General features: G+C 63.8%; 1 protein-coding gene across 12 annotated transcripts in view; it reads right to left on the bottom strand.

The window, feature by feature from the left end:
* Positions 1–27957, bottom strand: part of LOC122209197 (genetic suppressor element 1) — a 122540-nt gene that overhangs the window by 29511 nt on the left and 65072 nt on the right. For 3 of the 12 annotated variants that reach the window (XM_042920958.1, XM_042920960.1, XM_042920959.1), the window contains exons 1-2: positions 21762–22275; positions 983–1201 (exon numbers count right to left, since the gene is read on the bottom strand). The exons of 1 other annotated variant lie outside the window; for it this stretch is intronic. In XM_042920958.1, the coding sequence (XP_042776892.1) occupies positions 983–1201; positions 21762–21900 (358 nt within the window). In that variant the 5' untranslated portion in view covers positions 21901–22275. Of the gene's footprint in view, positions 1–982; positions 1202–1944; positions 1967–17855; positions 18834–19728; positions 19751–19880; positions 20228–20433; positions 21686–21761; positions 22276–27957 lie in introns of those variants that run through there. 8 more of the 12 variants (XM_042920969.1, XM_042920961.1, XM_042920966.1 and 5 more) reach the window with 7 other exon arrangements.

Genomic DNA, 27957 nt, shown 5'->3' with positions numbered 1-27957 from the left:
GTCCCGTCCGCCGAGCCGCAGGCCCGGGAGCCTGTGAAAACAGACACGCTTCCTTCCCATACCCGCGTTCCCCCGCCGAGGGCCCTGGACACCGAGCCCTGGATCTTTCGGGCAAGGCACCCAGCAGGCAGAGACACTCGGGTCCCTGCTTTTGTCTGCCCAGAGGTCAGCCCCACCTCCGAGCGGCAAGTCCACAGGGTGTGGGAGAGGCCTGCTCAGGAGTCCCCGCGGCCCCCGCTACAGACCGCCTCCGACCCGACTCGTCCAGCCAGCAGCCCCTGACCAGGACTAACACGGACAACTGGATGACCATCCCCAGAAGCGCCCGAAGCCAGCGGCACAGAGAGCCTCACGGTATGAAGATCAAAGCTCAGAGAGGGTCAGCGTTTCCCCAAAGCCACACAGCCTGTCACCACCCGAGCGACACCAGGAGCCGGGGCTCCAAACCTCCGGGGAGCACCCGCCCATCCACAATCCTTGCCTCGGCGCGTTAAGCGGTAACGGTCCGGGTCGAGGGAGCCGTCCCAGAGACCCCGCCCCCCTCCCACCCCGACCCCGAGACCCAGCGGGTTTCCAGAGATGCGCTCCCTGCCGGGCCTGGTGTGGGCAGCAGAGCCCGAAGCCGCCGCGTCGCCTGGGAACCGCGGGCTCCCAGGGAGGGGGCCCGGCACACCCACCCTCCCCACCGCGGGCCACCCCCGCGGCGCCTCCTGGAGCCCAGGCCGGACCGAGGCGGCGGCGGCGGCGGCGGGGGGAACGGGAAGCAGAAGCGCAGCCCAGGCGGCCACGTGGGGGGGGGGGGGGGTCCGGGACGGTGCTGCCCCCCGCCCCCGCCGGCGGAACGAAGCAGCAGGAGAGACACCTGAGCAGCCGCGAGGGCGCGAGCGCCCTGCCTCCAGACCCCCAAGGACGCGGCTCTCCCGCCCCGGCCGCCGCACCCGCTCCCCTGGGGCCTGGCGGGAGAAGGGGCTGCGCCTCTTACCTCTGGGCTCCTCCGCCTGTTTGGCGAGCTTGCGCAGCGCGGCGGCAAAGCTGGAGGACGGCGCGACCTGGGCCGACAGCGCACTGCCGGTGGTGGGACTGCTGCTGGGCACCAGGGCGCCATTGAGCGGCGAGGGGGTGAGGGGGTTGACGGTGGCGGTGGTCCTGGTCGCGGTGGAAAGCATCCCTAGTGAAGGGGACTTGGGCTCATGGCTCATGCCTGAAACAGGAAAAGAAGAACCAGGTCACCCAGAGAGTAGGAGGGCCCAGCACCAGAGCGGGGGTGGGGGGAGGGGGAGAGAGGGGTGCGCGGGGTCCAGGGGGTCCGGGGCCAGCAAGCAGCATGCAGGGAGGGGGGAGCAGGAACAGACCCGGGCGGCCGCGGCGGGACAGGCAAAGCGGTCCAGAGCCGGCGCGGCAGAGAGAGCAGGGCTCACGGCACCCCCGAACCCCAGATCCGTCATCAGAGCCACAAGTGTCCCCGGGACCCCAGTGACAGCAAGATCCCACAGCTCGGAACATCCACCGTCGTCACCCAAGATGGGCGCGAGGGACAGTAAGACACGGCCGCATCCTCGCGACGGAAAGGACCCAGTGGGAAGGGAGAGGGCCGCGCTGACGGTAAGGAAGCCAGCGCCACGGCTACTCCTAAGGTTTCTGCCAGCCACACGCGCACCCTGCCCCCCACCCCAACGACGCTGGCGAGCCTGGCTCTGCTCCTGCCCCCGTGTTAGAGAACACGCGGGCAGGCAGCGCAGACCCGGGATCTGACCCCAGGCGGGATCCCGGTGGGTGTCCACCCGCACAGGTGCCTCGCGGAACAGCCCCATCGGCAGTCGCGGGACACGTGGGGGAGGGGACCCGGCCGCCCCGCGGACCCTGCCTGGAGGCTGAAAACTGTGGCTCTAAACCATCATGGCTGGGAAACCCCGCTTCCCGCTGGGGACCGGGCTCAGGCCTCACCGTCCAAGGAGCTGAGGAGCCAGTGCCCGCCAGGGTGATACCCGACGCCACGGGGGAGGACACGGCCACCTTCCCACGGGCCGCCAGCCTTTCAAGTCCCGTCTACGTGTCAACGAGGAGGCTGAACTGCCTCCCGAGCGGCCGATCAATAAAGGCCCAGCTCCGTATCAGGCGGCGAGCAAGCAGCACCATAAATAAGTTTTCCATTAACGTTCCCTGCCCTCTCGGGGCACCTGCCCAGCCGGGCCCCGCTCCCGCCCCCCCCTCGCCGTAGGTGCACTCCAGGGGTGTAAATCAAGGCCCATGGCCTCCCAGCTGGCAGGGGCCACAGGTCGTGAGCAGAAGGAAGCAAATTGACTTCCAACCCCCCAGACGGACACCTGGGAGGGGCAGGCTCCAGGAACGCCCAGGGTCATCCGGGGAGGGTCCTCGGGAGCCACCGCTCTCCTGCGAGCGAGCGGGCTGGCGCAGAAAAGACAATACTGAGGCAGGTGTGAGCTTGGGGGAACACCGTGCTCTCGGGTGAAGGCTTGCGCGTGGGAACCAAGGACCCCCACGGCCAGGCTGGGGGCAGGTCACGTGGGTGGCTGGTCAGCGGTGCTCTGAGGCAACAGTTCCACTGAGCGGCCGTGGCAGCGCGGACCCCAGGCTGACCCACGCGTCCTCCTCTTTCTGGAACGGCGGCGGGTGGGCGGACCCCAGCAGAGAAACCCGACCCTCCAGCGGGGGTGTGCCGTCCCTTCCCCCCACCCGTAGCCTGATCGCCAGAAACATGCGGGCATCGGACACGGGTCGTTCTCAGTGAACCCAGCAGCCGGCCAACCCCTCCTCCAGTAGGCAGCGTGGCGGGGGAGGCGTGGCCATGGTCCCAGAGTAAGGAAGTAGGGGCCCAAAGGTCAAGTCTTGCATTCACTTGGCTGCCAGATACCAAGTCACTGGCTCTCTGGGCCTGTCTCCTTGTCTACAAAACGGAGAAAAGACAGAGTCTACCTCGTGGGGTTCATCTTGAGAGGCCTCAAGGAATTAATTTACATGAAGGGGTTTCAGAGTGTGCCTGGCACGCCAGGGGCCATTTAACATACAGTCCATCAGCCTGCAGAGAGGGCAGAACCACGGGTCCAGATGAGCAAGGGGGCTGGCCAAGGCCACGCACGTCGGTCTCCGTAAGCAGGACACAAGCTTCTGGCTTTGTGGACCAGAAGCCCCTGTCACTGTCCCCTCCCCGGGCTGGGGACTGCACACCCTAGTATGCATGCCTTGGGCAGAGAGCCACTTCTGCGTTCCTGAGTGGGTGGACGCTGATGCGGGCGGTACCTAAGTCCTCCTCCGGGCCCCGTGCAGCACCCACACCCGGCGGGCTGATGGGAGCTCTGGGGAGCGTATCCACCAGTCGGAGGTGCTACGCGGTAAAACGGAGCCTGTGTGGGGGATGAGGCCCGGGATAAAGCGCACCAGTCCTGGCGAAGCACGCACGGAAAGCTGTCCCTACAAAGGGCTGCCGGGGAGACGATGTGTGCGAGGAGGGACCGCAGGGGACATCGCTTATACCTGGCTGAGTCACCTCCTGGGACGCCTCCCAACGGGCCTGGGAGAGGCCAGCAGAACCACCACCTACCGCCCACACCGCACCCGCCCCACAGACCTCAGAGCATCCTGGGAGCCGTTCACAGCCTGGTCCCGGTCATACAGATGGTTCAAGGCCACACAGTCAAGCAGCACGCCCAGGATTCGAACCCTGTCTCCTGGGCCCGCACAGCAGCTGCCCAGTCCAAGGCCTGACCGTGACACCCGTTCTGGAGGGATAAACAGGCGGCACATGCACGCACATACACACGGCTAAAATACTTTTCGCCAAAGTAGCTTAAAAATACGTCCACCTAATCCCTTCAAGAGGCGGAGACTAATTCCCTTCTCCCAAATGCGGGCCAGACTTACAGACTTAATTCTAATGAACGGAGTTTGGTGGAAGACACAGTCTGTCCCTTTCAAGAACAGGCCACCAGAGGCGCCGTGGCCTTGTGCCACCCACCCGCCCTCTTGAATCACTTGAGGGCACTCAAGCAGGCTGCAGAGACTCCCGTGTTTCAGGGAAAAGGATGCTTCCGGACAAAAGCCGCGGCTCCTCCCCCAGCCTGGTGGAGCCTTCGGATGAGACCGCAGCCCCAGCCGCCAGCTGGATTCCAGCCTCCTCTGAGACTCTGAGCTCCACCCACCCAGCTGAGTCACCCACGGACCTTCCCCTCCACCCCCCACCCCCCCGCCACCAATGTTTGTTAAGTCTGGGAAGAGTTTGTCACGCAGCTTTGAAAAACCAACACCGTGGCACCACACGCTCCACTGACCAAGACTGCCCTCTCCAGTTCTCTCCCCATCCCCTTTCCTTCTTGGAGCCCAGTTCGGGCAGAACTTGCAGACGTTCAGCTATCTGCAAATACCCTGTGACTTTACCCACAGTCTCCAAAGCGGGCCCCCCGCCCCCCCCCCTCCTGATGCCATCAGAGACCATCGACCGCCGCCTCCCTGCTCCCTTACTCCTTAGAGAGCCAGCCTCTTTAGTCCCCAATCCTATCAGAAAGGCGTCACTGTGCCCATTCTACAGACGGGGCAAGACACGCTTGGATCCACAGGCCGACAGATGGTTAACGGCGGGACTGAGATCCCGGGAACACGGCACCTGTGTCCTGTTTATGCTAAAGTGGTCAGGGCCCAGATCCAAACCCATTCTGCCCTGCGGCCCACACCGCACACTGATGTCAAGATAGGGACGAGGGGTGGGGAAGTGAGGGTAGGCAACGTGGTTATTCCACATCCCAGTGACCGGTCCCCAAGGCCCAGGAGCAGATGTGAGGTCACTGCTCGGTGGCCATGTGACAGGCTGGCCAGCTGGTGACCCGAGTGGACCTGCTGTGACCGCCAGCTGACAGTGCCGGGCACGGTGGCACAGAGGTGCTGGGACAGGCAGTCAGCGGCCACCGGACAAATCCCAGGCCAGACCCCAAGACATCACACGCCCCCTAAGGTGCTGGGGGGGTGTCTTCAGTCGCAGCGAGGGGAGCGAAGGTCTCACTTCTGTCCTTGTGCCTACGTCGTAATCTCTCTGCAAGGAACCAGGCTTTTGAAAACGCGGGGGTGGGGTGGGGGGTCGCCAAAGAGATAGTCACGGACGTGAAATTGGCACACCCTCAGAAGCCCGGGGCGTCCCCCCGACCGGGGCCTCCTCTGGCGAGGTGCAGGGGCTGAGGGAGCTAGGAGGCCCCTGCCTGCTGGCCCCTCCCCCCTCCCTGGGGCAGCTGCCCCCTGAACGGCAAGGTCACATTCCTGCCGGTGACAAGTGACCTCCCCTCCCAGCTGAGCCTGCCCTCCCCTCCTCAAAGCCTGGCACCTGCTCCCTGGGCTCAGGCAGGAGCCCCCCTGGGTTCCTGGGGGGAGGGGGTCCCCCCAAAGCCAGCATCTCTGCTCTGGTGTCGGCCGTGGGCTCCAGGGGCGCTGTAAGCCAAGAAAGCTCCTGCTGATGTCAGGTCACTTAAAATAGAATCCCAACCCAGACACTTCATTAAGGAGCTAAACTTAGCCCTGCTCCCCAGCGTGTGCGGGCGCACCCGCAGGCTGCCGGGAGGGCAGGGACCGGGGACCACCAGCGGCTGGGGTGGCAGCACCCTTGCACCCGGCACAGGCCAACCTCACGGGCCCCTGACACCTGGCAAAGGGTCGCCCCGGATCTACAGCGGCTCGACGCGGCCTCGGGGGAGCCCCCGCCCACCCTGCCCCTCTGTCACGGGCTGGGGTCACTTCGGGGCCCACACCCCCCTGCTCTGCCCCCCAGGCCCTGCCCAGGGAGGCCCTGCCCAGGGAAGCCGAGCCCAGCCTCCCACACAGGTGTTCTCTGGCTGAGGCCGGGGCGTCCCCAGGGGTGGGCCGAGGGGACAGTGGGCTTTGGGGTGGCCCCTGCACCTCAGGAGGGCCTGGAGGAACGTGGGGCACCTGCTCCCCGTGCCCTCGTTAGAGGGGTACTTATTAGCTTCTGTGCTCCTGGCCGCTGCCTGAATTCTTGTCTACATTATCAGCTCATGTAAATTCATTATCCTAACAGCTGGGAGTAAGCTCCACTGTGGGGAGGCCGATGATGGATGAGGGCCGGGGGGCGGCCAAGGCGGGGGCGGCTCACGAGCGACTGGGTCATGCGGCCCCCCTGCTGCCCTCCTCTGGACAGGGCTCCAGCCCCCAGGAGGAGAGATCCCACCAGAGGTGAGATGTGACCGCTCCACGCCCCCCCCCCACCCCCCCGAGCCCCAGCTTTCTGCCCCCCCCCGGGTCCCAGCACAGCCGAGAGCCCACCGCGATGCCGGAGGTCGAGGGCAGGAAGGGAGCAAACCCCACCGGGCTGTCTGCACCCACAAAGTGCCCCGGCCCCCACTCCACGGACAGGGCCGGTGTGCGGAGGCTAAGGGCGCCCCGTCTCAGAGCTGCCACCGGGCAGGCGAGGCCCTCTCGGTTCCCGCTCCTCCTCCTCCCCAACGTGGTGTCTTTGATCAACACTTTTCCTCTTCTGCCTACGTTTCTAATATGGCCAGAAGCAGCACAAAGCTTCAAAAAAAAAAAAAAAAAAAAAAAAAAAAGGCAAGGAAGGAAAATCCAAGTGCAGTGCGGCTGACGGTCTCTGTTCTCCAGAAACCCACCTTGTTCCCGTCCTACGGAATGGACCCAAAGCTCCCAGAGGCAGGACTTCAATGGGGGGAGGCCCCCGACACTCCATTAAATACGGCCCCCGCCCAGCCCCCTCCTCTGCGCGACGGTGGAGGGCGTATTAATCAGCACAACGGCCTCCCGCAGACCCCGTAATTACTGCTTCCTTTCATTGGCTCATCCGCGGCACCAGACCTCGGCCCGCTCCCTCCCTGCTCTGTAATTACAAGCTAATAGCTGAGATGAATTTTCTGCTGGCTCCGGGTTCAAGCACCAGTCCGCCCCTTCCCCCTGACGGCCCCCCCTGGGGTAATTACACCCCGCGGGGCCGGGCCCAGCGGGGCCCCGGCTCTCCTGCCCCTCGCGCCCAATCTGGACTTGGATGCTCTAATCGCCCCTCCTGGTAATTTTTCATTACCACCGGAAGAAATGTTTGTGAACAAATACAGAGCGTCCCCGGGCTGGGGGGAGGGGGGGGAGGGGGCCCGAGCCACGTGCTTGGTGATCCCCACACCCCCAAAGGGGTGAGGCTCCCGCAGCCCCAACGAGGCCAGGGTCACCCTGCCCTGGAGACGGAGACCGCGACCGGTGGGCGGCTGCGGTGTGGGGTGCCACGTGATCCTGGGAGCCTGTGCGGCTTCATAATAAATTCATTATTTTATTTGCCTTCGGCGTGTTCTGAGCTCACTCGCACGAAGCAATTTTTCTTGGGGGTGGGGGTGGGGGAGTCCGGAAGGTTTTCCTGTCCGGATGCACAGGACGGCCTGCTTAGGCCCGATGTCCTTTTCCAGCTAAGGACAGCCCCCCTCCGGCTGCAGGTTCCTAAGGGGACTGGGGCCTCCTTCTGGTGCCAAGTCCCAGAACCGGACTAACTCCCCAAGGCTAAGGCCCCAGCAGATGGCAGGGATCCTGACCCGGAACCAGAGAGGACAGCAGACAGAGCAAGGAGCAGGGACGGGGAGGCCAGCCTGTGCACCCACGGGACACCCTGGTCCGGAGCGAAGCGAGTCACGAGGCGGCTGGCTGTCCCACACGGCCGCCACCCCCCCCACCCCCCCCGCAGACCTGTCACTCAGCAGTGTGAAGTCACCACAGAATGCCCACGCAGCAGCCGTGAATGGTGCACAACGGGGTGGGGTGGGGGACGTTTAGGGTTCTCCCCAGCCTCAACCCTCCCCCGACTGCCACGTTAGTAAGGTGGGGGGGGGGGGGGGGGAAGGGGTGCAGAAGGGAAGTGGAATCCAGATTCTAGGGAAAACAGGAGACAGGAGCACTCAGGACAGGACCCCCCCCCCCCCCAACACACACACATACTTATCACTTGGTGCCTGTGTAACAGGTAACAGCTGAGCGGGTTGGGCCAAGGGGCAAACCCAGCAGGGTGAGGCTGAGATTCCTGGGAGGGGTGCCCCCTCCCAGTGGGAGGCACAAACCAGGTGGCCACAGAGATGGCCAAGGACAGTCTAGGGGTGGAGGTTCAAGGCTGCAAAAGACCAGGAGAGCCAGAGGCCGGGAGGGGGGGCGGGGGGGGGGGGAAGCGACGGACACAAGTCAGGCAACAGATGGCAGCGACATTTGACAGCGATTACTCTGAGCGGCCGCGGCGTCTGGAGGAGCCTGGACAGATGATCGGCTTGGAGCGGCAGGGGGCGGCCAGCCATCCCGAGGGGGCGGCAGAGGCAGGAACCACAGCCGCGGGGAGGCACACAGTTAATAAAGCAAGAGAAGGCCAAGAGACAGGGTCAAGGCTGCAGCCCAGCATCCGGGACCCCAGGAGCCGTTCCCGAACACCAGACAGGAACAGCAGCCGTAAAAGCAGGGACTGCTGTGCCCCGAGCTTCACATCACGCAGTAACTCCTGAACAGACCCAGCAGGCAGCGAGGTCAGGGAGGCCACCCGGAGTCCCAGGGCCGGAGAGGGAGATCCCTCCCACCCCATGCCTGTGCCTTCTCCACACCTCCTGGAGGCGGGCGGCCACCGGGGGTCCCAGGGCCAAGGAGCCCCCCACCACAAATTGTCCCGAGGGGCCTGCCTCTTACTCCCACTCTACGGGTGGGTAAGCAGAGGCGGGGACAGTTGTGCCCTTGTCTAGGCTTGCATGTCAAGAGGCTGGGACCTGAGCCCAGTCTTTCCTTGCTCCTGTACTGGCGGCCTCTCTTTAAATATGAGAGGACATGGGGGAGGGTCAGTCACTGGGGTCACCTCCCATTTTGCAGACCCCAGGCCTGTGACGGCCGGTTCCTTGGAGAGCACCCGCCTCTGGGCCATACCCATTTTATAGACGGCATACGGCCCGGGAGGATGAGGATCTGATTTTGGGATCCCCCCCCCCCCCGCAGGTCCCCACAGCTCCTGGCTGGAGGGTATCCACCCTGCAGCCACCTGAGGCCCAGGTGACAACCCCGGACTGGGACCCTTTTATGTGCCCGTTGGCATCTGAGCTAACCAGGCCACCTCCGAGCTGAGTCTTGCTCACAAAGGAGCCCTTTCAGTGGACTCCAGAGGCACGGGGTGCAGGAAGCCGGTGGGGGTCAAAGGTGTCCGAAGCAGAGGAGAGGTCCCGAGGGAGAGAAACCCAACCCAGCCAGGAGGTGGCCACTGAAAGCCTCCAACTTTCCACGGGGCAGCAGGTGGGGAAGAGGCCAGGAGGGCAGGGGTCAAGGCCAGGTCTTTCTTCTAAATGGACAAAACCTGATGGGGGGGGGGGGTGGTGAGGGAGTCCAGACTTTGAGGAGCAGAGCCTGGGCCCTGCCTCCTGCCCCCTCACTGCAGTGGGTGTGGGCGCCAGGGGTCCCTGTTGGAACAGCTCCTGCCTGACGCCTGCTTCCGGTGAGGGAGGCGCAGAGAGCACGGTCGCTTCAGCACAGAGTAGGTGTTGACAAAAGCTGTCTGCACCTGCGGCCCCAGCCCCCAGGGGCAAGAGAACAGAGATACGGGCACATCTTGGCAGGTCCTCAGACCAGCGGGGGGGGCGGGGGGGGGAGGGAAGGGGGGAAAGGGCCGGCTCTGGGGGCTCAGGTTGCAGGACCACCCGGGGGCTGAGGCAGGGGACTGAACTGTGGGTTGAAAAACCAGCCAGAAGGACCAGTTCCCAGTCTGGCTCCCAACACCACTTCTCAGCAGGGTGGTCCGAACCTCAGTTTCCCTATCGGTAATGGGATTGGGTGGGGGGAGAGCGGGGGACTAGAGGCAGTGGGGCAGAGGCTAAGCAGGCCTCCTTTTACCCGCCAACCTGTTTTCATTCGGCCTGATGTCACGTTGCTTAAAGGGGAATCAATGGGCGTTTCGAAATGGAAGGTTTCAATTTAAAAAATGAAGATCCCGGTTTCTCTTACAAAATTGGAAGCCGCCAGCCCATCATCCTGAGAGGGGCACCTGTCCCAGGTCCCCACTGCTCCCTATGGTCTCAGGCCGGTCTGCGTGCTCAGTACGGAGCGTGGGTGTCCCCCGCTCTGGAAAGACGTGTGCTCAGGCAACGAACAGTATCCACAGGGGCTTAGTGACAAACGTGTGCGGCCGGGACCCTCCGCCCAGATGTCACCGACACCCTGACTCCGTCCGGACTCAGCAGGAAGAGGTCACCAACCCAAGTCCACACTCAGACTTGGGGGCGAGGGCCCACCAGGAAGGAGGCCGTGATCCTGACGTGTGTCAGCTGCAGGGGGGGCCTTGCCTGGCTCAAAGCCAGCGTGCTCAGGCCAACAGATTTTTGCTTTTGTAAAAAAGGTCTGTTATCGTGATGGTCCAAGTGGCAGACTATATAGCCTCTCCCGCTGAAAATGTACCTACTGAATTCCGCATCAGATTTACCAAATCCACACAAGCTAGGCCCACCCGTATGAGTGACGTCCGTGAACACAGGTTATAGGCTCCGACAGCATAGATCCCCTTATGTATCAGACCATGAGTATTAACACCCTTTCCCCAATGTTACACACCCAGGCAAAAAAAAAAAAAACAAAAAAACCCCCAGAATATCAAGAAAAAGATCCAGAAACCTCCAAGTTCTGATGGTACTTCCTCCTGGGCTCATCTACCAACCTCAAAGCCCTGTGTACTATGCCCAGAGGGGACTAAATGCTCCCCCACCCCCGAGAAAACAACCATCCTGCGGCCAAAATGGACCCGGTAACAGGGCCATCACTTACCAACAGTTACCATGAGCTCCCAGTCCTAACCCTGCCACAGGCCAGGCCAGGCCAGTCACGTCCTTCTGTCCCCAAATGTCCTCCGTCAACTGCCCAGGAGCTGACTGCCCGGGCCTAAATAATCCTTTACTTCTGAAAACAAACACAAATCCCTCTGCGGCTCCAACCGGGAACCTATAAGGTTCCTGGAACCCCAGCAGGATGCTGGGGCCCAGAACTGGACCTTATGGGCACCAATCTTCACCCTCTGGAACCTTGAACCCCGTGCTCCCGGGTCACACAGCAAGCAGCAGCCCGGTCTACCCCGAGGACCCACCGTGGGTGCCACAGAAGCCTGAGGAACAGGTACTTGCCAAACGAAGGGTTTTCTTCTGCTCATGGGGTCAGCAAACGCCCTTGGGGGCCAAGGCTCCTTGGGGAGGCGTGCAGAGAGAAGCCCAATGAGCCAGGACCGGGCCGAGAACGGTCTGGGCTGCTGCGGGTGGGCAGAAACCACAACCGCTCCTGGAACAATCTGGCAACATGGTCGAGGATGTCAAACCTTCACACCTCGGCCTTTTCCCTTCTTCGCAGCTATTCCGCAGGCAGGTCCCGTGGCGTGAACACACGTGTTGGGGGCGGGGGGGGGGGGGGGGGCTCCCGGCGTGCGGTGCGGGGGCGGCTGTTGGTGGCAGCAGGAAACCCCGACATGTGCAGCGGACCCCGGCTGCAGACGCGCTGGCGTGGGCCCCCCGCCAGGCACAGCACAGCAGGGGGAGGAACTCGACGCTGGCCTATCGGTTTCAACTCGGAAACCAGCTATGGGGGTAAAACGCACGGCCTGTGCCCGAGTGACAGGCTGCAGGGTCTGGCAATCCTATTAAAGAGGCCCTCCGGTCTTATAAAATGTTATAAGACATATTTAGGCAGAAAGTGCTAGATGCTAAGTCTACACGCGCTCAGAAAGGCAAGGCCTGGACACAGAATCCCAGGCCGCTCCTCCTACCCCCTTGGGGAACTTAAGCAGAGCCCACTGGAAACCCTTCGTGAAAGGCTGCAGGCAACCCACGGGGGGCGCGGGGGGCAGATGCTATCTATGCTTTAGTTTTCTGAGCTGTGAATCCCCCACTCCAGACGGCAGGGGGCAAGCAGACAGCCCTGCAGCTTCAGGGACACAGAAGTCCCTCCCATGGGGTGGCCTGGGAGGCTCAGTCGATTAAGTGATTAAGTGTCTGACTTCATCTCATGGTTCGTGAGTTCGAGCCCCACGTAGGGCTCTGCACTGACAGTGCGGAACCTGCTTGGGATTCTCCCTCTCTGCCCCTCCCCTACTTGCGCACCCTCTCGCTCTGTCGCAAAATAAATACACTTAAAAAAAAAAAAAAAGAGGGGACACCTGGGTGGCTCGGTCAGTTTAGCATCCAAGTTCAGCTCAGGTCATGATCTCACCGTTCACGGGTTCGAGCCCCGCATCCGGGTCGGTGCTGACAGCTCAGAGCCTGGAGCCTGCTTGGGATTCTGTGTCTCCCTCTCTCTCTCTGCCCCTCCCCTGCTCACACTAGGTCTCGCTCTCAAAACTAAATAAACGTTAAAAAAAAAAAAAAAAAAAAAAGAAAGAAAAAAAAAGGTTCCTCCGATGTTCCCAGGAAGGCAGCTAAGAACTTTGGCTTTGTATCCAACTTTGTATCTTCCCTGAGGGCCGCCTGGTCTAGTCAATGAACAGAGAAAGCCCCCAGGTCACCTGTACCGCATGTACCCCATGTTAACACCTGCGTCACACACACAACAGTGACCAAAACGCAAAGATAAACGCACCAGAGGAACTCGGCAGGATGAAGCCGCTCCCAGCTCCCATCGCTTAGCTGCCTCTTCCTTCTCTGCCAATTACCAGCGACGGGTCGGCAGGCCTGAGCCCCCCTGGGGCCCCCATTTCTCCAGGCCAATGGCCAGATGGGGTTGACCCCCAACCTCACAGTTAGGCCCTCAAGGGAACACACAGCGCCAACACCAGTCCGCGTCCCGCGTCACACCAAGGCATCTGTCCGACCCCCCGCGGGGGCTGGGTGGCGCGCTAGACCTCGGGGGTCAGCACAAAGGAGGCCCCTGCCCACCCCGCGCGGAGGCCTGGTCCTCCTCAGTTTGACACAGAGATTTTCCTTCGGGACGGCTTAACCTGCCCGGCGTCGATACGGCCCTGACCAAAAGCTCACCGATCGATTCCTTTTATTGCTGCCTGAGGCCACACGCCCGCCATCTGAGCACAGGAAGGGCAGCGCCGGGGGGAGGGACGAGTCGGCTGGAAACGGGAGGTGCGCACGTGCAGGGTGGCTAGAGTCCGTGGGGGCAGGTACGGCCCCGGCACCGCAGGGTCAGCAGGGGCTGATCTGGCATCTCGAGCCTTTGTGTTAGTAGGAAAAGCGGCTGCGGCCCGTCCCTACGCCAAGCGACTGCAAGATGCAGGGCGGGGAGAACGGGGCCTTCCAGCTTTTATAATTTAAGGCCTGGGGTCACCGAAAAGGAGAGGACGTGGGGGTGCTTTCTCCGGCAAACCCTCATACAGGAGCCTCTGTGCCAGGCGCTGCCCCGAGCTTTTCTAGGAGAGCACCTGACCTCCAAGAGCCTGAGGACACAGGTGTCCTCGGTTGCCACCCGATTTTACAGATGAGAAAACCGAGGCCCAGAGAAGCGCCGTGCACGAGATCACACACAGAGGGGGACGCTGCCACCCAGGCGCCCCCTCCAGGCTCGCTGGGGGCTTACCCCACGCCTACGAGGTTTACAGCATCTCCCTGCGGTGCCCTTTCACAGGTGCGTGGCACACCTGTCACCTGAATCCTCAAGCCGGGGAAGGTGTCCGCCCCCCCAAGGTACAGACGGGAGACAGCTGGAGGGATGCCCCGTGCCCAGGTCTGGCAGCCCCAGAGACGCTGCAACGTGCAATTCCACACATATGTCAAGTTCTCAAGCCGGAGGAACCAGTTCCAGAAACGGCAGGCTTGGCCAGAGCTCCAGACAGGCACGGAAGCCATCCATCCAAACACAACTCCGCAGGCCCCCTTAGGGGAACCGCGTGCGGCGCACCCAGGCCGGGGGAGAACCGCCTTCGGGATCCCACCCCAGGCACACACGAGAGCCCTCCAGCGACCTGGGGATGGGGTCTCAGGGGTGGCCAGAGACCTCCGCGCCCACTGTCCTTCCCCACCACCTGCCCCGGTCAGGCGAGGTGGTACCAGTCCCCAGGGGATGTTTGTTGGGGTTCACGGGGTTGCCCCATCCGATTCGGGGGCAAAAAGGCTTCCTGGGGAGGACCCCAGATCACCTTCCCCAAGGGGGGGAAATTCCTTACCCCCACTTCCTGCCCCCCCACCCCATGCTCCCCAGAGGCTGCTTTCACTTCCCCTGGCCCCACAGTCGCTTCCCCTCTGAACTTGGGAACATGCTATGCTCAAGGCCTCCAGAAGGGCAGGCAGGGGGGGCTGGTGTCGGGGCCCCCCGGAGATCTGGAACCGCCTGGAGAATGCCAGGGACAGGGCCAGCCTGTACAAACTCAGTGGGGGGAGGGGGAGGGCTGCGTGGTTCCGTCCCGAAGGGGCGGGGACGAGTGCCTGGTGGTGGGGAGAAGCTGCAAAGGGGAGATTAAAAGGCCCCTGGCTTGAGTTTTGGCAGGTGTGCAAAGGGCCGCTCCTGTGTTATCTGTCCCTACACCTCCCAGCGGCGAGCGCCGGCTGGGTTCATAGGAGGCGCTCAATAAATTCTCATTGACAGGGACACTCTGAAACGTCACCTCCCGCCGCCTGTGGCCTCGGCCGGGAGAAGGGCCAGTGTGGGGAAGTGAAGCTGGCAGCTGGGGGGAGGGGGGGCCACGCTGCGCTCCGAGAGAGGCGGGGAATGAACGCGCAGCGGCCAAGCTGAAATGTCACCTGAAACACGGATCCCTGCAGGTTAAAAAACAGCTCTCCCGGCACACCGGGCGGGGGCGGGGGGGGGGGGGGGGGGACAGGCAGCCAGCTTGTGTTGCCATAACAAAGATAATTAACGTGCTCCCAGCCCAGTGTGGACGTCGAGTAACCCAAGCTGGGAATTCCAAGCCTTCAGACGGGGCCAGGAAAAACCGGCCTTGCTGGCTGACTCCGCAAGCCCCTGCGAGTCCCTGGGGCAAGAAGAGAGGTAGCAGGCAGGTCTTGCCTGCATTCTTCTGGAAAAGTACGAGCCGCCAGCACCCACCCCTCAGGTAGGGACGCAGAGCCCAGAGGCCCCTCCTTCTCCAGAGCAGGAAGGGAGAACAGCACCTGCCCAAGGGTCAAGGGCACTTAGGAACTTAGGGGAGCTGGGGAGGGCTCAAGTTTGGAGGTGCAAAACTCAGGTCTGCCACCGAGTGGCGCTGCGTAGACTTTGCTCTAGTGCCTCCGGTGGGAGATGCGGACAGAGCCCAGGGGCAGGCGCCTTCTGCTTTGAAACCACAAGGCTCTATCGGATCTGAAGCCCCTGAACTTCCCCAAAGACAGGGAAGTCATTGGCGGCCAGACGGCTGCCCGAGGCGACAGTTTTGTGCAGGCCACCGGAGGGTCCAGAGGGGTCCTCTTCTAGCTGTGAGCGCTGGTGCTGGCCTCCAAGCCCCTCTGCTTGCTCACCCCTCAGGGGACCGGTTCTGCGCCCCAGTCTGCACAGCAGAATCACCTGGGGAACTCCGAGCATTCTTTAGCCTAGGGCAGGAACCCAGAGGCTGTGGCCTAGCTGGGTTCGGGGACACCGGGCCACTCGGCGAGCTTAGAAAACCAAGCTTGGGGATCTATACAAACCCTTCGCAACTCTGACAAGCCAGGATTCTGAAAGCCGTCCCCAACAGGTCAGGGCCTGCACCAGAGGGCAGCCCTTGCTGCCTTGTTTGGAGTCTGGGCCCGCAGAGAGGACGGGGCCTGGAACCAGGACAGGCCCCACAACCCTTCTCCCGGGCCCTCCTCCGCAGGCAGGGCTGCTCTCTCACCAGCTCCGGACTCAGGCTCCCAGGGGTTCACAGAAAGCCAACTCCCAGGTGTCAAAACCCCGCCTGCTCCAGCTGCCCCCACCTTGCCCCTCTCGCAGTGTTCCTACTCTTGCCTCGACACGAAGTGACAAAGCCGACCCCGCGCGGGCCATCAGCACCCCCTCCCCCAACACTTCGCCCAGGGGTCAGGACCACGCGGACACAGGCTACTGAGATCACCGCAGGCTTCAGCAGAGCCAGCCCTGCTCGCTTCCGCGTCCACCTGGGCAGGGTGGAGACTCCCGGCACAGCAGGCAGCAGGGATGACACACGGCCGGCCGGGTCGGAGCCTGCGCCCTGGGCCCCCTCACCTGTGGCGTGGCCCGGCTGAGTCAGGCGGCAGCCTGCGCCTCAGGTTCCGCCGTCCCCACCGGTGGAGACGGCCTGTAAACACAGGGTGAGCAACTTTTACGTGCCCCAAGCTTAAGTAACACTGACCGAGACCCATAAACAGGCTGCTGACCCGGGGTTCCCCACCCCCGCTCCGCTTTCCAGTCTGGGGCGGGGGGAAGGGCACAGAGTCCCCCGGGGAGAGGGGCCAGCCGGCCAACCAGGCCAAGCACCCCACCAGGACCTTCTGGCCCACCATCTCCGCCTCCTGGAAATCGGCTTAGGCCGGGAGGTTCCCACCCAGAGTAGCTGAGCCTTTGTTCCGGGGCCTTCACAAAAGGAGTCCTTTTTTTCATCTGGTGGTCTCGCTTTTTGTTTCCAAACCCCGACCTGTGTGGGCCCCAGATAAGGCACCGCAGGGGTTAACAAGGGTTTAATGTATTTTAGATGCACTCGGCTGACAAAGGCTAGTTTACAAAACAACGGCCAAATCGACTCAACTCCCGGCTGGTAGCCACCACCCAGCTGGGGGCCAGCTTGGGGTGGGGGGGGGCGCGGCTTCCCCACCCGGCGCTCAGCCCTCAAAACTTACAGCCGGCGCTCCCGCAAGGGGTCTCCCGGACCCAGCGAGCTGGAGGGGGGAGGTGCCCGAGGCATCTCTCCCCCCCCCAGTCCCGAGAACTCCCCCCTTCTCCCCACGACCTGCGCTGGGAGCCTCCACTGCACACTTCTCAAGTGGTCCACTGGTTCCCCACCCGGAGCCGCGGAGGGCGAGCCCAACTCCCGCTCCGCCTCCACGAAGGGAATTTAATTAGCCTGCTGGAGAGGCGGGCGGGCGGCCGAGGAGGTGTCTCTGGTGCTGCAATATAATTGAATCGGCTCCACTCGGTCGGGCCACTCGCCGCCCATCAGCGCGGCCGCGGGCCCGGGAGGGCTGGGGGCGGGGAGGCGCATCCAGGCGGAGCAGGAAGGGCTGGGGAGGGAAAAAGGGCAGCGCGAGAGTGGGGGGCGGCGGATGCAACCACCCTCCCACCTCCGAGGCTGGGGCAGCCATCTTCGGCAGGAGGAGGGGCAGGGGCACCGCTCCAACGCGGGGGGGGGGGGGGGGGGGGGGGGCAGCGGAGCCCGGGGCGGGCCCTTGGGAAGCAGAGTGTGGGGGTCGGAGACCCGGGAGCCTGCAGCTCCGCCCTCCCGGCGGTCTCCCCCGCACCAAGGGGAGGGGGAGGGGAGCAAGACAAAAACCTTAACCGCGAGTCCCCAGTCCGCGAGCTCCGCCCCCCCCCCTTCCAGCCGCCGCCGGCACCTGCCGTGGGGGTGCACGGCCGCCCCCCTCGCTCCCGCCACCGCCGCAAAGTTTTTGCCCCGGTTCCGGAGCGTCGACAGCTCGCCCAGAGCCCCCTAGCTTCCCGTCCCCCTCCCCCGCTGCGTGCACCCTTACACGCCCCTCGCCGGGAGCGGCCACCGAGCCCGAGCCCGGGCCCCGCGGCGGCCCGTGTCCCCGCCCCGGGCCAGGCCGCCCTGGTTCCGACCCGTGCGGGCGGGGGGCCTTTGGTCGCCTGCCCGCCCGCCCGCTCGGCTCTTATCGCCGCTCGCACTCCGGGGGAAGTTGACCAGGAGCCGTTGGCGGCCAACCCCGCGGAACCCGCGAACTTGGAGGAGGAGACGCGGTGGACTGGGGAGGGGGGTTGCGGAGACCACCCCCCACCCCGCCCCACCACCCGCCCCCCGCCTAGCGCGGCGCGCTCACCTTTCATGCCAGGGCCCCGCAGCTCCGCCTCGGCTGACCCATGCTGGAGCCACCGTCGCCCAGTGTTTGTCTAAACTGCTTATCTCACCCCGGGCTGCGCGGCGGCGGTGGCGGCGGCTCGGGCCGCTGGGGAGGTGGAGCTTCCGGGGCCCCGGCCAAGAAACACCTGCTGCTGTCGCCGCCGCCGAGGACACACCCAAGCGCAACGCCGCCCACTCCCGGGCCACTGGCTCGCTCCAGGCTCCCTGACCTCAGCCAGCGGGAAGTGTCGGGTTTCAGCCGCAAACACACACACACGCGCGCGCGCACGGACGGGCGCCCGGGTACACTCGCGCGGACACACGCCCCTCCCCGGCCTCATCGGCCAGGTGAGTCGAGGACACTAAGCAGGTAGGGGAAGTGCCACCCTCAGGCTCCCGGGGGGCCCCTGGCCCGACCGCTCAGGGGTCCCAGATACACTAGTGTCCGAGGCCCGCCACTTAATTGCACAAGTAGGGGGCGGTCAGTTCCAACATGACCGCCACGCCGGCAGAGCCCTAGCAGGTCTCGTGACCACCGCGTCCCCAGTGCCTACAACAGTGTCTGGCACAGAGCAGGCCCAATAAAGAGCGGATAAACTCGTGGTCTGGAGGCCTTTGGGAGGAGGAGAACTTTCTTGGAGCCGGTGAGCCTGTTGGCGGCGGCGCAGGGTGGGGTGAGGGCAGCACAAGATAGGCCGTGCGCTTTATCCTCCCCGACCGCCCCTCCAGATTCGTGACCTTACAGCCACAACTTGAAAGGGCTGAATGTGAAAACCTCGAGCCTCTGCGCCTTCCCGTGCCCAAATTCTAGGAACTGCCCCCTCCCGTTGTTAGAAGTAACTTTTGGGAAGGCCCCACGCCGGGCCAAGGGGCAGTTCTTTCAAGAACCCACGTCTCAGAGGCTGGGGAGTCCACGAGTCCACGGAGGCGCCGCTCCACCAGCGGGATCATTAAGTAGCTGGGGTTGCGGTCAGAGGCGAGGCCGCCCGCCTCCAGAAACTGGCAAGACCCACTGGGCCTCGGGCCCCAGCGCAGCGCCTCCCCATTCCTGGCACCCCCCCCCCCACCCTACCTCACCCAGGCACTTGACAGACTGGAATGACTCAGGGAGCGTCCTGAAATTCCTGGGCACCCACAGGCGGCTAGACGAAGGACTGCGGGCCCCAGCCTTCCTGCCCCCAAGCCCACCCCCGCTCCGCCCCGCCCCCACCGGCGTTGGGCGCAGACCGGGAGCCTGTAGCCCACCCCCGCGCCGCCTGCGTCTCCAGGAAGCGCCGGGTTAATGGGGCACGCCTCGCCCAACGCCCCTGGCCCCGGCGCTTTCCGGCGCCCCGGGGTCTGACCCCGCGCGCGTCCCAAGCTCCCGGCAGTGTTGCGATGCCCCAGGGTCTCTCCCTGTACGTGCCCTTTTGAAAAGTCTCTAATCTACGGCTTTCATACTTCTGGGCCCGGAGGCAAAGCGGGACCCCCACCCCAGCGCCGCGCGGCGGGTTTCAACTTTCGGACCCAGGTGCCAGCCCGCGCTTCAGCCAGCCCCAAACCTGCCCCGGGACATGCCCGCGCCGCGCTTGGCAGGCGCGCACGCTGCCGCCCCGCGGGCCCAGCCTCCCCCGCCTTCCTCCCTCCCTCCCTCCCTCCCTCCCTCTCTCTCCCTCCCCGCGCCAGCCCGGATTGCGATGGGAGGGAGCGCTGGGCGCCTGCCACCCCCCATCCATCTGTTCCAGATGACGCTGGCGGGCCTGGAGCATTCGGGGCCCGCGCCAGCAGGGAGCCGAACCCGCCTATGTGCCCGCTGCGGGCCGAGGGGCAGGGCCCCGACGGGCGCCCCCAAGCCACCCGCTCCCCGGCTCCACCTTCGACTTCGCGCCAGCAGGGCCACACGGAGCGGGGGCGCACACGGGTCGCGCCCCCGCCCCCCCGCCTTGCACAAGGCTCGGAGCCGACCACAAACGAAAAGGGAAACGGACCCGCGAGGCCGGGCCGGGGGGCCGTTACTGGCTCCTACCTGCGGGCGCCGGCCGGCCCTCACACCGCGCGGGAGGGGCGCTTCCCCTGCACCACCGGCCTCCTGCGGGCCTCGGCCTCCGCCCGACGCCTTACGCACCGCACCGCACGGTATCTCCGCAGCGCGGCCTCCGGTCATGTATGCCCAGCAGTGGCCGGCAGATTCACCGCGGCCCCGGCGGCCAGAGCGCGGGGGGAGGGGAAGCGTCCGTCCCCGCCGGGACACACCGGCGGGGGCAGGGGAGGGAGGAGTCAGGAGAGAGCTCGGCGACAAGCCTAGGGCCTCAAAAACAAAATTAAAAACCTCTGGGGCTGCTCCAACGCTTTCCCACCTGAATTTCAGGCTGCGGGGGAGGTGGGGAGGGGAGGGGAGGGGAGGGGAGTAACATGCAAATGAGCATCTCGCACCTGGCCGGGGAGGCTCCTCCCAGCTGGCCCTTCCAGGCCCTCCAGGCCGGCCTCCAAATACCTCCTGCCGGGAGGGACACCCAGCACCCGCTTTCTCCCTACAACCCCGGGAGGCCCTGTGAGGAAGGCGGCCCAGGTTCTTCCACCTGTTTGAAGAGGCCCACGACAGCTAAGCAAAAAGTGGTGGGGTCGCCACTCAGGTTATCATTTGGCCCATGTTTAGAGTTGAAGGATCCATCCCGTGTAGACATCTGGTTCCACTGGATGGCGAGACGGGTGGTCCGGTCCCGTTTCACAGATGAGGAAGTTGAGGCCGAGAGTTGCTCAAGGTCACGCGGGCCCTGGTGCGAGGGGAGCCGCTCACACCTGGAGTCTCCTCCCCAGCCCGGCACCGCCGCGGAGGCGGGGGGGTGGGGGGGGGGCGCTGCAGGGAACCCCAGCGACCACCGGGGGGCAGCAACGAGCCGGCGGAGTGCGCGTCGGTTTAGTTGTGCTGGCGGCCGCCAGGCGGGCTGGCAGGGGGGTGGGGGTAGACGGATGACACTCACTGTCAGCGCGCCCAGCTCGAGGAAATTAGTAATCCGGGAGCACGGCCTCCGAGTTTAAGGGTGGGAATTGCTCTCCTGCAGCCCGCGTTCCTCGCTAACGAGGTTTGTAGCTTGACTCCTAATTTCCCGCCACTCGGGGCTCAGGCTGGCGGCCCTCCATTTCCCTCCAAGGCGCGTTCTTTCTCTTTCCTCCTCAGCAGCTCCCACCGCTCTGCCTCCCAGGACCTCCCCTCCCTCCTTCCCATTTGCTGGGAAACAGAAGGCAGAGACAAAAGGTTCGGGGTAAAAGGGCAAGGTGCCAGGGCCAGTCCTACGGGGGGCCAACGTGGGGACAGCTCCCTGAGCTGGGACACCTGCCCCTACCCTGCACCAGGGTTCTGCTTCCTACGTGCCAGGGGCGACAGGATGCGGGTGCATGCCCCCTGCCAATCTCAACTGTGCCTCCTGGTGCAGAAAGCAGGGTTCCTACCGCCCTCCCCGGGCTCGGAGCCCCTACAAGATGGATCCCTGCAGATCCAGCCCGGCCTCCTGGAGCCTGTGAAGTCTGCATGGCCAAAAAGATGAAGAACCCTCCGTCAAGGACAAGCCCCGGGCACCTCTTAAACCTGCCTACCACCTGAGGCTAGGAACTGAGGAGGAGGTGCGCGATGGAGAGGCACAGAGGGATGGGCTGGAAAGAAAGGGGTGCCTCTGACCACCATGGTGGGCGTTCAGTCAACAAACGCACCAAGTGCCAGCGCCCTCCAGGAAACAAAACTGAAAGTGCCAGGCCAGCCCTCAGCTGCCCTCAGAGACCAGGCGACAAACCTCGGTGCCAAAGTGCTGTCGGGGCGGGGGGGGGGGGGGGAGCGCTTCAGGACAGCGCAGAATGGAGAAGGCAGGAGGTGGTTGGCTACTCAACCCACCACCACCTCAAGGGCACCTACCTGGGCCAGGTGAAGTTCCCAGGAGGGTGGGCACTAGCAGGGACTGCTTCCCACCGGGTCCCAGCACAGGTGCCAGCCCCTGGTCTGTGACGGGCCCTTGGCACCACGGAGGGAATCCCACAGTCCTGGTCCTGGTCATCCTGCGTCCTTGTGGGGCCAGCGGGACGCTCAAGCACTTTAACAGTGCCCTCTGCCCCGATCAGGTGCTCCCAGCACACAAGGACACCATCACTGTCACATGGCCGCAGCCACCTCATTCGGCACCTTTATCGGCAAATAAGCCTCAGGGACCCGGACGTCGTCGTCGTGGGTGGGAAGGGGATATGGCTTCTGCCATTTACCAAACACCCAACACGTGCCAAGACAGCTCAGCCTGGGCCTTTTGAGGTGGACCGGGTGACCTCCATTACAAAGCCTGGCTAGGAGACCAGAGGTTAATTCACTTGCCCAGGGTACACAAATTCGATCCGGGCCTGATCCAGACCCGGGCTGTCTGCCTGTACCTGGCAGTGTTTGTAATAATTACCTGCTGCGGACACCCCTGGGGGGTGGGGGACCCATCACACAGAGCCTGTCACCTGGGGACCTGTGCAGCACCTCAGCTTGAGTGGCCCACCCTCCCCAAGGCCACGAGCCCAAGGGTGTCACCTGCGTGGGTGGGGCCCCACCGCGAGCAGCAAAGGTCTGCCCAGGCACCACTTGCAGCCCAGCGACCAGACCCCCACCACTGATCTACAGAAGTTCTCTTTCTCCCTCCAGCCAGCACTGCCCAGAGCACCTCTCCCTCTTCAAAGCTGGACTCAAATCTTATCTCTTTCCAGAAGGCTTTTCCCTTCCCTGCCTCTGGAATTCATCCCTCCGGGCGCTGAGTCCCACAGTGCAGTGGGTCTTAGACAGTGTGAAGGGGTGGGGGTGGGGGGGGGGGTCCGTGAGAAACACAGATTCCCCAGGCCACTCACTCCACGGAGCAACCCTGTGGACCAGGAGGGAGCATCCCTTGGCAGGCCGGGAGAGGGGGAGTCTGGGCCTCGCGGGCTCCTTCCCCTCCCCCGCACGGCGGCCTGGAGGGCAGAAGGACAGCAGCGGCGACACGGCCCCAGCCCCCTGGCACGCCCGGCGCGTTCCGACGTCCCGCAGATCTGTTGAACGGGTAAACGGAGGGAGAGGGCGGCGACGGGGCGGGGGGGGGGGGGGAATGGGAGGGAGCGCCCCGCCCTCCCTCTCCAGCCGTGGGTCCTGCGGCAGGCGGGGCCGGCTGGGGGCTGGGGGCGGGGCGGTGCTGGGGGCCGCCCCCGCCCCCACGCCCTCGCGGCCGGCGCGCGGTAGCCAAGGTCACCTGCGGGGGAGCAGCCAGGGTTAAGGCCTAGACGGCGCCCCCGGACGAGGTGACGGGAGTTTGCCTCTTCACCCCGGGCTGCCCCAGCACTTCCTGCCCTTCCGCCAGCCTCCAAGCTGCACTCGGCACACAGCTGCACTCCCTTACAATCAGTTAACAGCTGTTTTGCATAGATTTTCAATTCTAATTGCCTCGCTTTGTGAGCGCCGCCGAGCCCCGGTGAATGGGGAAGCCGCCGGGCGGCGCGGAAGCGGGCGGGGAGGGGACACTCGACGGGGACTAAAAGGAAGCCGGTGGGCGCGGGGCGGGCTGCCTTTATTCCTTCTAAATGAGAAAAGCACACCCCTGCCACCAACTGCCCCCGCCCCTGCTCCTGCCTCGCCGGGCCCGGCCTCTGAAAGGCGCCCCCCCCACCCCCCTCCCCGCCCCAGCCCGTCCACCCCGCTCCCCCCCCCCCCACATACACACACACACACACACACACACACACACACACACACACGGTCTCCTGGGGGCGGCCTCCAGCTCCGGCCCCGCCGCGGGAGCCGTGCCCCCCTCCCCCGGCCCCCGGGCTCTCCGGGACCCAGATATGGGAAGCTAATTGGACAATAAAGTTGAGCTGCGAGCAAACGCGCTCTCTGGAGACAGCTGGCATCTATAAAAGAGAAATATTTGCATTTAAAACCTTTAAACTTTATACGGCGGGGCCAGGCCAACGCGGGCGGAGAGGGGGTGGGAGACGGAAGGGGGCAGCGACTCGTGGGGGCCCGCAGAGGCTTTTCTGCCACTGGTGATCCCCGCCCCCCCCCACCCCCACCCAGTACCTGCAAGATGCCATTCGGGACAAGGATCGCCCGGGTGGCCCTCCCACGGGGTCACGCACAAACCTCCTTAGCTCCACCCCCATCTGGGGGCTCTGCAATGCCCTTCCCAGCTGAGCCTGCCAGGGCCGGGGTCCCCCACCCTCAGGGTGGGCCCGCCTGAACCGCTGCCCATCCCCCCGGCCACCTGGGCAGAGCCTGGGCTCCCCTCCACAACCAGTCTCTCCCCCCTGCCCCCTGGAGGAGGGAGGGAAACGGCCCCCAGGCTGCAGCTTCCGGAAAAAGACGGTTTGCAAGGAGTCTCCCCCCTCCCCGCCCCACGGTGGCCCAGCGCCTCCCGACTCCCGACACCTTTAGGGCACGGCCGGGTGAGGGCACTCGACCCCTTCAGCATTCGGAGCCCTGTGGGGGTGGCGCCGCCTTATCGTCTGGGTGAGGAAGTGGTCGCGCAGAGACATCACCCCGCTTTCCAGGGCGCCCCCTCCTCCACGCTGCTGTCTGGGGCAGGGGGGCTGGGTTTCATTTCCTGGCTTGCCTACTTCCCATTTTTCATATCTGAGAGAAACCTGGCCACATTTTCCTACTGTCAACATTTGTGATGTAAAGCAGGAGAGAATATGTTCCTGAGTGGTCTTATTTTAGCAGGCTTTTATGAAATCGCAGAGCACTCAAAATCCCCGAATCCCATCTACCTGGCGGGCCTGCGCTGTGGGACAGGCGCGAGCTCCCAGGCTCTGCCTCCCAGGGCAGGCGTGGAACCTTCCGGGCAGGGGCGGGGGGGCACGGCCCGCAGTGGTGGCCAGCAAGGCCCATTAAGCAAAATCCTCACCGGCCACTCGCCCCCGTCAGGAGAACACAGTCCCAGCGGCACCGTCTGGACTCCTGGGCCAGCAGCGTCCTGGCTCGGCATTCAAGGCCCCAGACCAGCTGTCTTTCGGCTTCACCCATCTCCCTCTTCTCCCCAGGGCACCACCCTTTGGAGCCACTTACCTGCTTCCACACCCTCCGCAGATTTTCCCACCGCCTCGTCCTAAGCATAAAATCACTGGGCATCTTTGCACCGACCTCATTGGATGGTCGTCCAAAGAGCAAGCTGCCGCAAGCACATTTTGGCATTCGGAGGGACGTGAGCGTGGGGACAGAGGGTCTGAGGCCAGAGACACTGGCCTAAATAAGCCTGCGCGACCCCTGCCTGGCTGGGCACATCGCCCCTCACCCTGTACTAATTTTGCCTGCTGTTGTCGGGCGAGCAACACAACCCTTCCCGCGGCTCTCGGGAGGCCTTCCACGAGAACATAAACCAGAAAGAGCCTCGCACGGTGCCTGGGACACAGTTGCAACTCAACAGACGCGCTCCCGTTCGGTTTCACGAGGAAGCGCTTCTCAGATGGGCAGGGAGGCCAGGCAGGCGACTGCACCAGTACAGGGGTGGGGGTGGGGGTGGGGGTGGGGGTGGGGGGTCGCTCTTGCACATCCTGGCAGGAACATCCCTGCCTTTGCCCATACGCAGGAAGAGGCCTCCAGGAGTCAAATACTCGGGCACTGTCCTCCTGGACGGTCTCCTGCAGGGTCTGCAGAAGAGTCAGAAGGGTGGAGACGGGCCGGCCACCAAAGTCCCTTGGTTTCGTCGTTTTTTAAATGTTGGTGGCGCCTGGTCGGAACTTGCTTCTCAGAGATGCGTCTTTAAAAGTCACCCGACCCACCGGAACGTCCCCCACCCCCCCGCCCCAGATGAGGGGATAAACAAACATGGCTTAGCCACACAGAGACGTGGCGTCCTGACACAGGTTCCAAGGCGCGGTGCGTGGGAACGCACGTCCGCACAACCCTGTCCACGAACGGTGTTCATTCGTGGCCGGAACCTGGAAACAACCTGAGTGCCCATCAAATGATACGTGGATTTAAAAAACCCCAGGTCCTGGCCACGCGGCAGAATATTACTCGGTCATAAAAAGGGTGAAATACACGAGGCACAACGCGGGGGAGACTTGGGGGCTAGGGGAGGGGTAGGAGCGCGTGCTAAGGAGGACAAGGTTTCCTTCCGGGGAAGCGAAAAAAACGTTTTGCACCAAGATAGAGGTGGTGGTTGTACAATTTCGTGAATGTACTGAATGCCTGAGTGGTTCAGTTTAAAATGGTTCATCTGGGGACGGCTGGGTGGCTCGGTTGGTGGAGCGTCTGACTTTTGACTGCGGCTCAGGTCGTGATCTCACGGTTCGTGGGATGGAACCCCGAATCGGGCTCCGAGCTGACAGTGCAGAACCTGCTTGGGATTCTCTCTGCCCCTCCCCTGCTCGCTCTCTCGAGAGGAAGGAAGGAAGGAAGGAAGGAAGGAAGGAAGGAAGGAAGGAAGGAAGGAAGGAAGAAGAAAATCATTAATTTTATGTTATGCGAATTCTACCTCAATTTTATTTATTTTTTATTTTTTTACCGTTTTATTTATTTTTGAGACAGAGAGAGACAGAGCATGAACAGGGGAGGGTGAGAGAGAGAGGGAGACAGAATCTGAAACAGGCTCCAGGCTCTGAGCTGTCAGCACAGAGCCCGACGCGGGGCTCGAACTCACGGACCATGAGATCATGACCTGAGCCCAAGTCGGACGCTTAACCGACAGAGCCCCCCAGGCGCCCGTCTCCTGGGCATTTTGCCCCCGCAGGCTCCCACCCCTCACACAGACACGTTCAGTGCTGTCTCTGCAGACCTGACCTCTGAGCCCTCCAGGTGGGGGGGCTCACAGTGCCCTGTCCTGCCCCACAACAGTCCTTCGGCTCCAGGGGGAGGTCCTGACGGGGAAAGGCAGACGCCTGTCGCGGAGCCGGGCTCCTGCCACCTGGCCACACCTGGCCGGAAAGCGGCCGGCTGTGATGCGGGCAGGGCCGGGGGGGTCACTGGTGGCGGGGGAGCCCTCCAAGCCCGGCCCCCTGACCTGAGGCCAGTGTGGCCCCTTAAGGCAGGGCAGCGAGAGGGCCCCCGTAACCCGCACACCTTCCGCTGCGGAGGCCCGGTTCCTCCTTCTGCGCCCCGACACCCAATGGACACAGAAATCTGGGTGGTTCCCTCAACAGCTTCTTGGGAAGAAGCCTTCTTTGTAAACATTAATCAGCCGTCTTCTCGTTGGGAAAACCCCTACCTTCCTGGTCAGTAGACCACTGGCTTGCGTGGTGCTCCTGCCCCTCCTCCCAGTGCCGAATCCCTCCTGGCAGCAGCTAAGGTGTGGGGAGTGCTTACCGTGTGACAGGCACGCTGCTCCTGGCACAGGAGGCTGAGCAGGGGTGAACCGGGGGCCCTGAGCCTAGACCTTCACCCTCCCCTCCCACGGCCCTGCACCCCCCCCCCCGCCCCCTCTCCCCACCTCTCAGGATGTCAGCGCCTGACGAACTCCTGGATTAATTCATCTACTGCCTGTTATTAAAATCCCAGGCTGTCTCCCGGACAATCAAACCCCAGGTGCCCCCTTCCTGCCCGCCAACTGGACGAGCAAGGCCGGAAGAGAGAGAGCACAGGCCCGGCCTCGGCCCCCGCTGCCCACCAGCGGCCTGGGACAATAGGTCAATGCCAGGGCTTGGCCACCCGCCCCAGCTCTTGTCGTATTTATGTCCTTATAATTTGGTCTCCCCACTGGAAGTAATCAAAGAGAGAGGATTACGTTGAAAGCGTCATTTCCTCTGTTGGAAGCTGCAGGTGCTTTTCGCCCGGTGTCTGAGGTGCCCAGGCGTCCGCAGGGCCCCCAGCGGAAGGTTGGAGGCACTGGTGCACTGTCCCCTCTCTCAATTTCCACCTGTGTGCCCCAAGACGGGACTTGGCTTTCCCTCCTGCGTGGCCCTTCTGGCCTCCGTCCGCCATGCTCCCATCCCAGAACCCCTGCCTCCCACCAGGGCCTCCAGCCTGGCACCAGAGGCCGTGCAGCACCCCCTGCCTCACCCCACTCTCAACCTGGGCGTCCCACTGTGACCCAGCACCCTCCCTGCACCCGTGTCTCTTCCTCCCCACATTTCCCACCCCCACCCCCTGCACAGGCCATCCTGGAAGTGTCTCACAT

Source organism: Panthera leo, chromosome E2, assembly GCF_018350215.1.
Source record: "Panthera leo isolate Ple1 chromosome E2, P.leo_Ple1_pat1.1, whole genome shotgun sequence".
Lineage (NCBI taxonomy): Eukaryota > Metazoa > Chordata > Mammalia > Carnivora > Felidae > Panthera > Panthera leo.
Note: the sequence above shows the minus strand (reverse complement) of the source record. Positions and strands in the feature narration are given on the sequence as shown.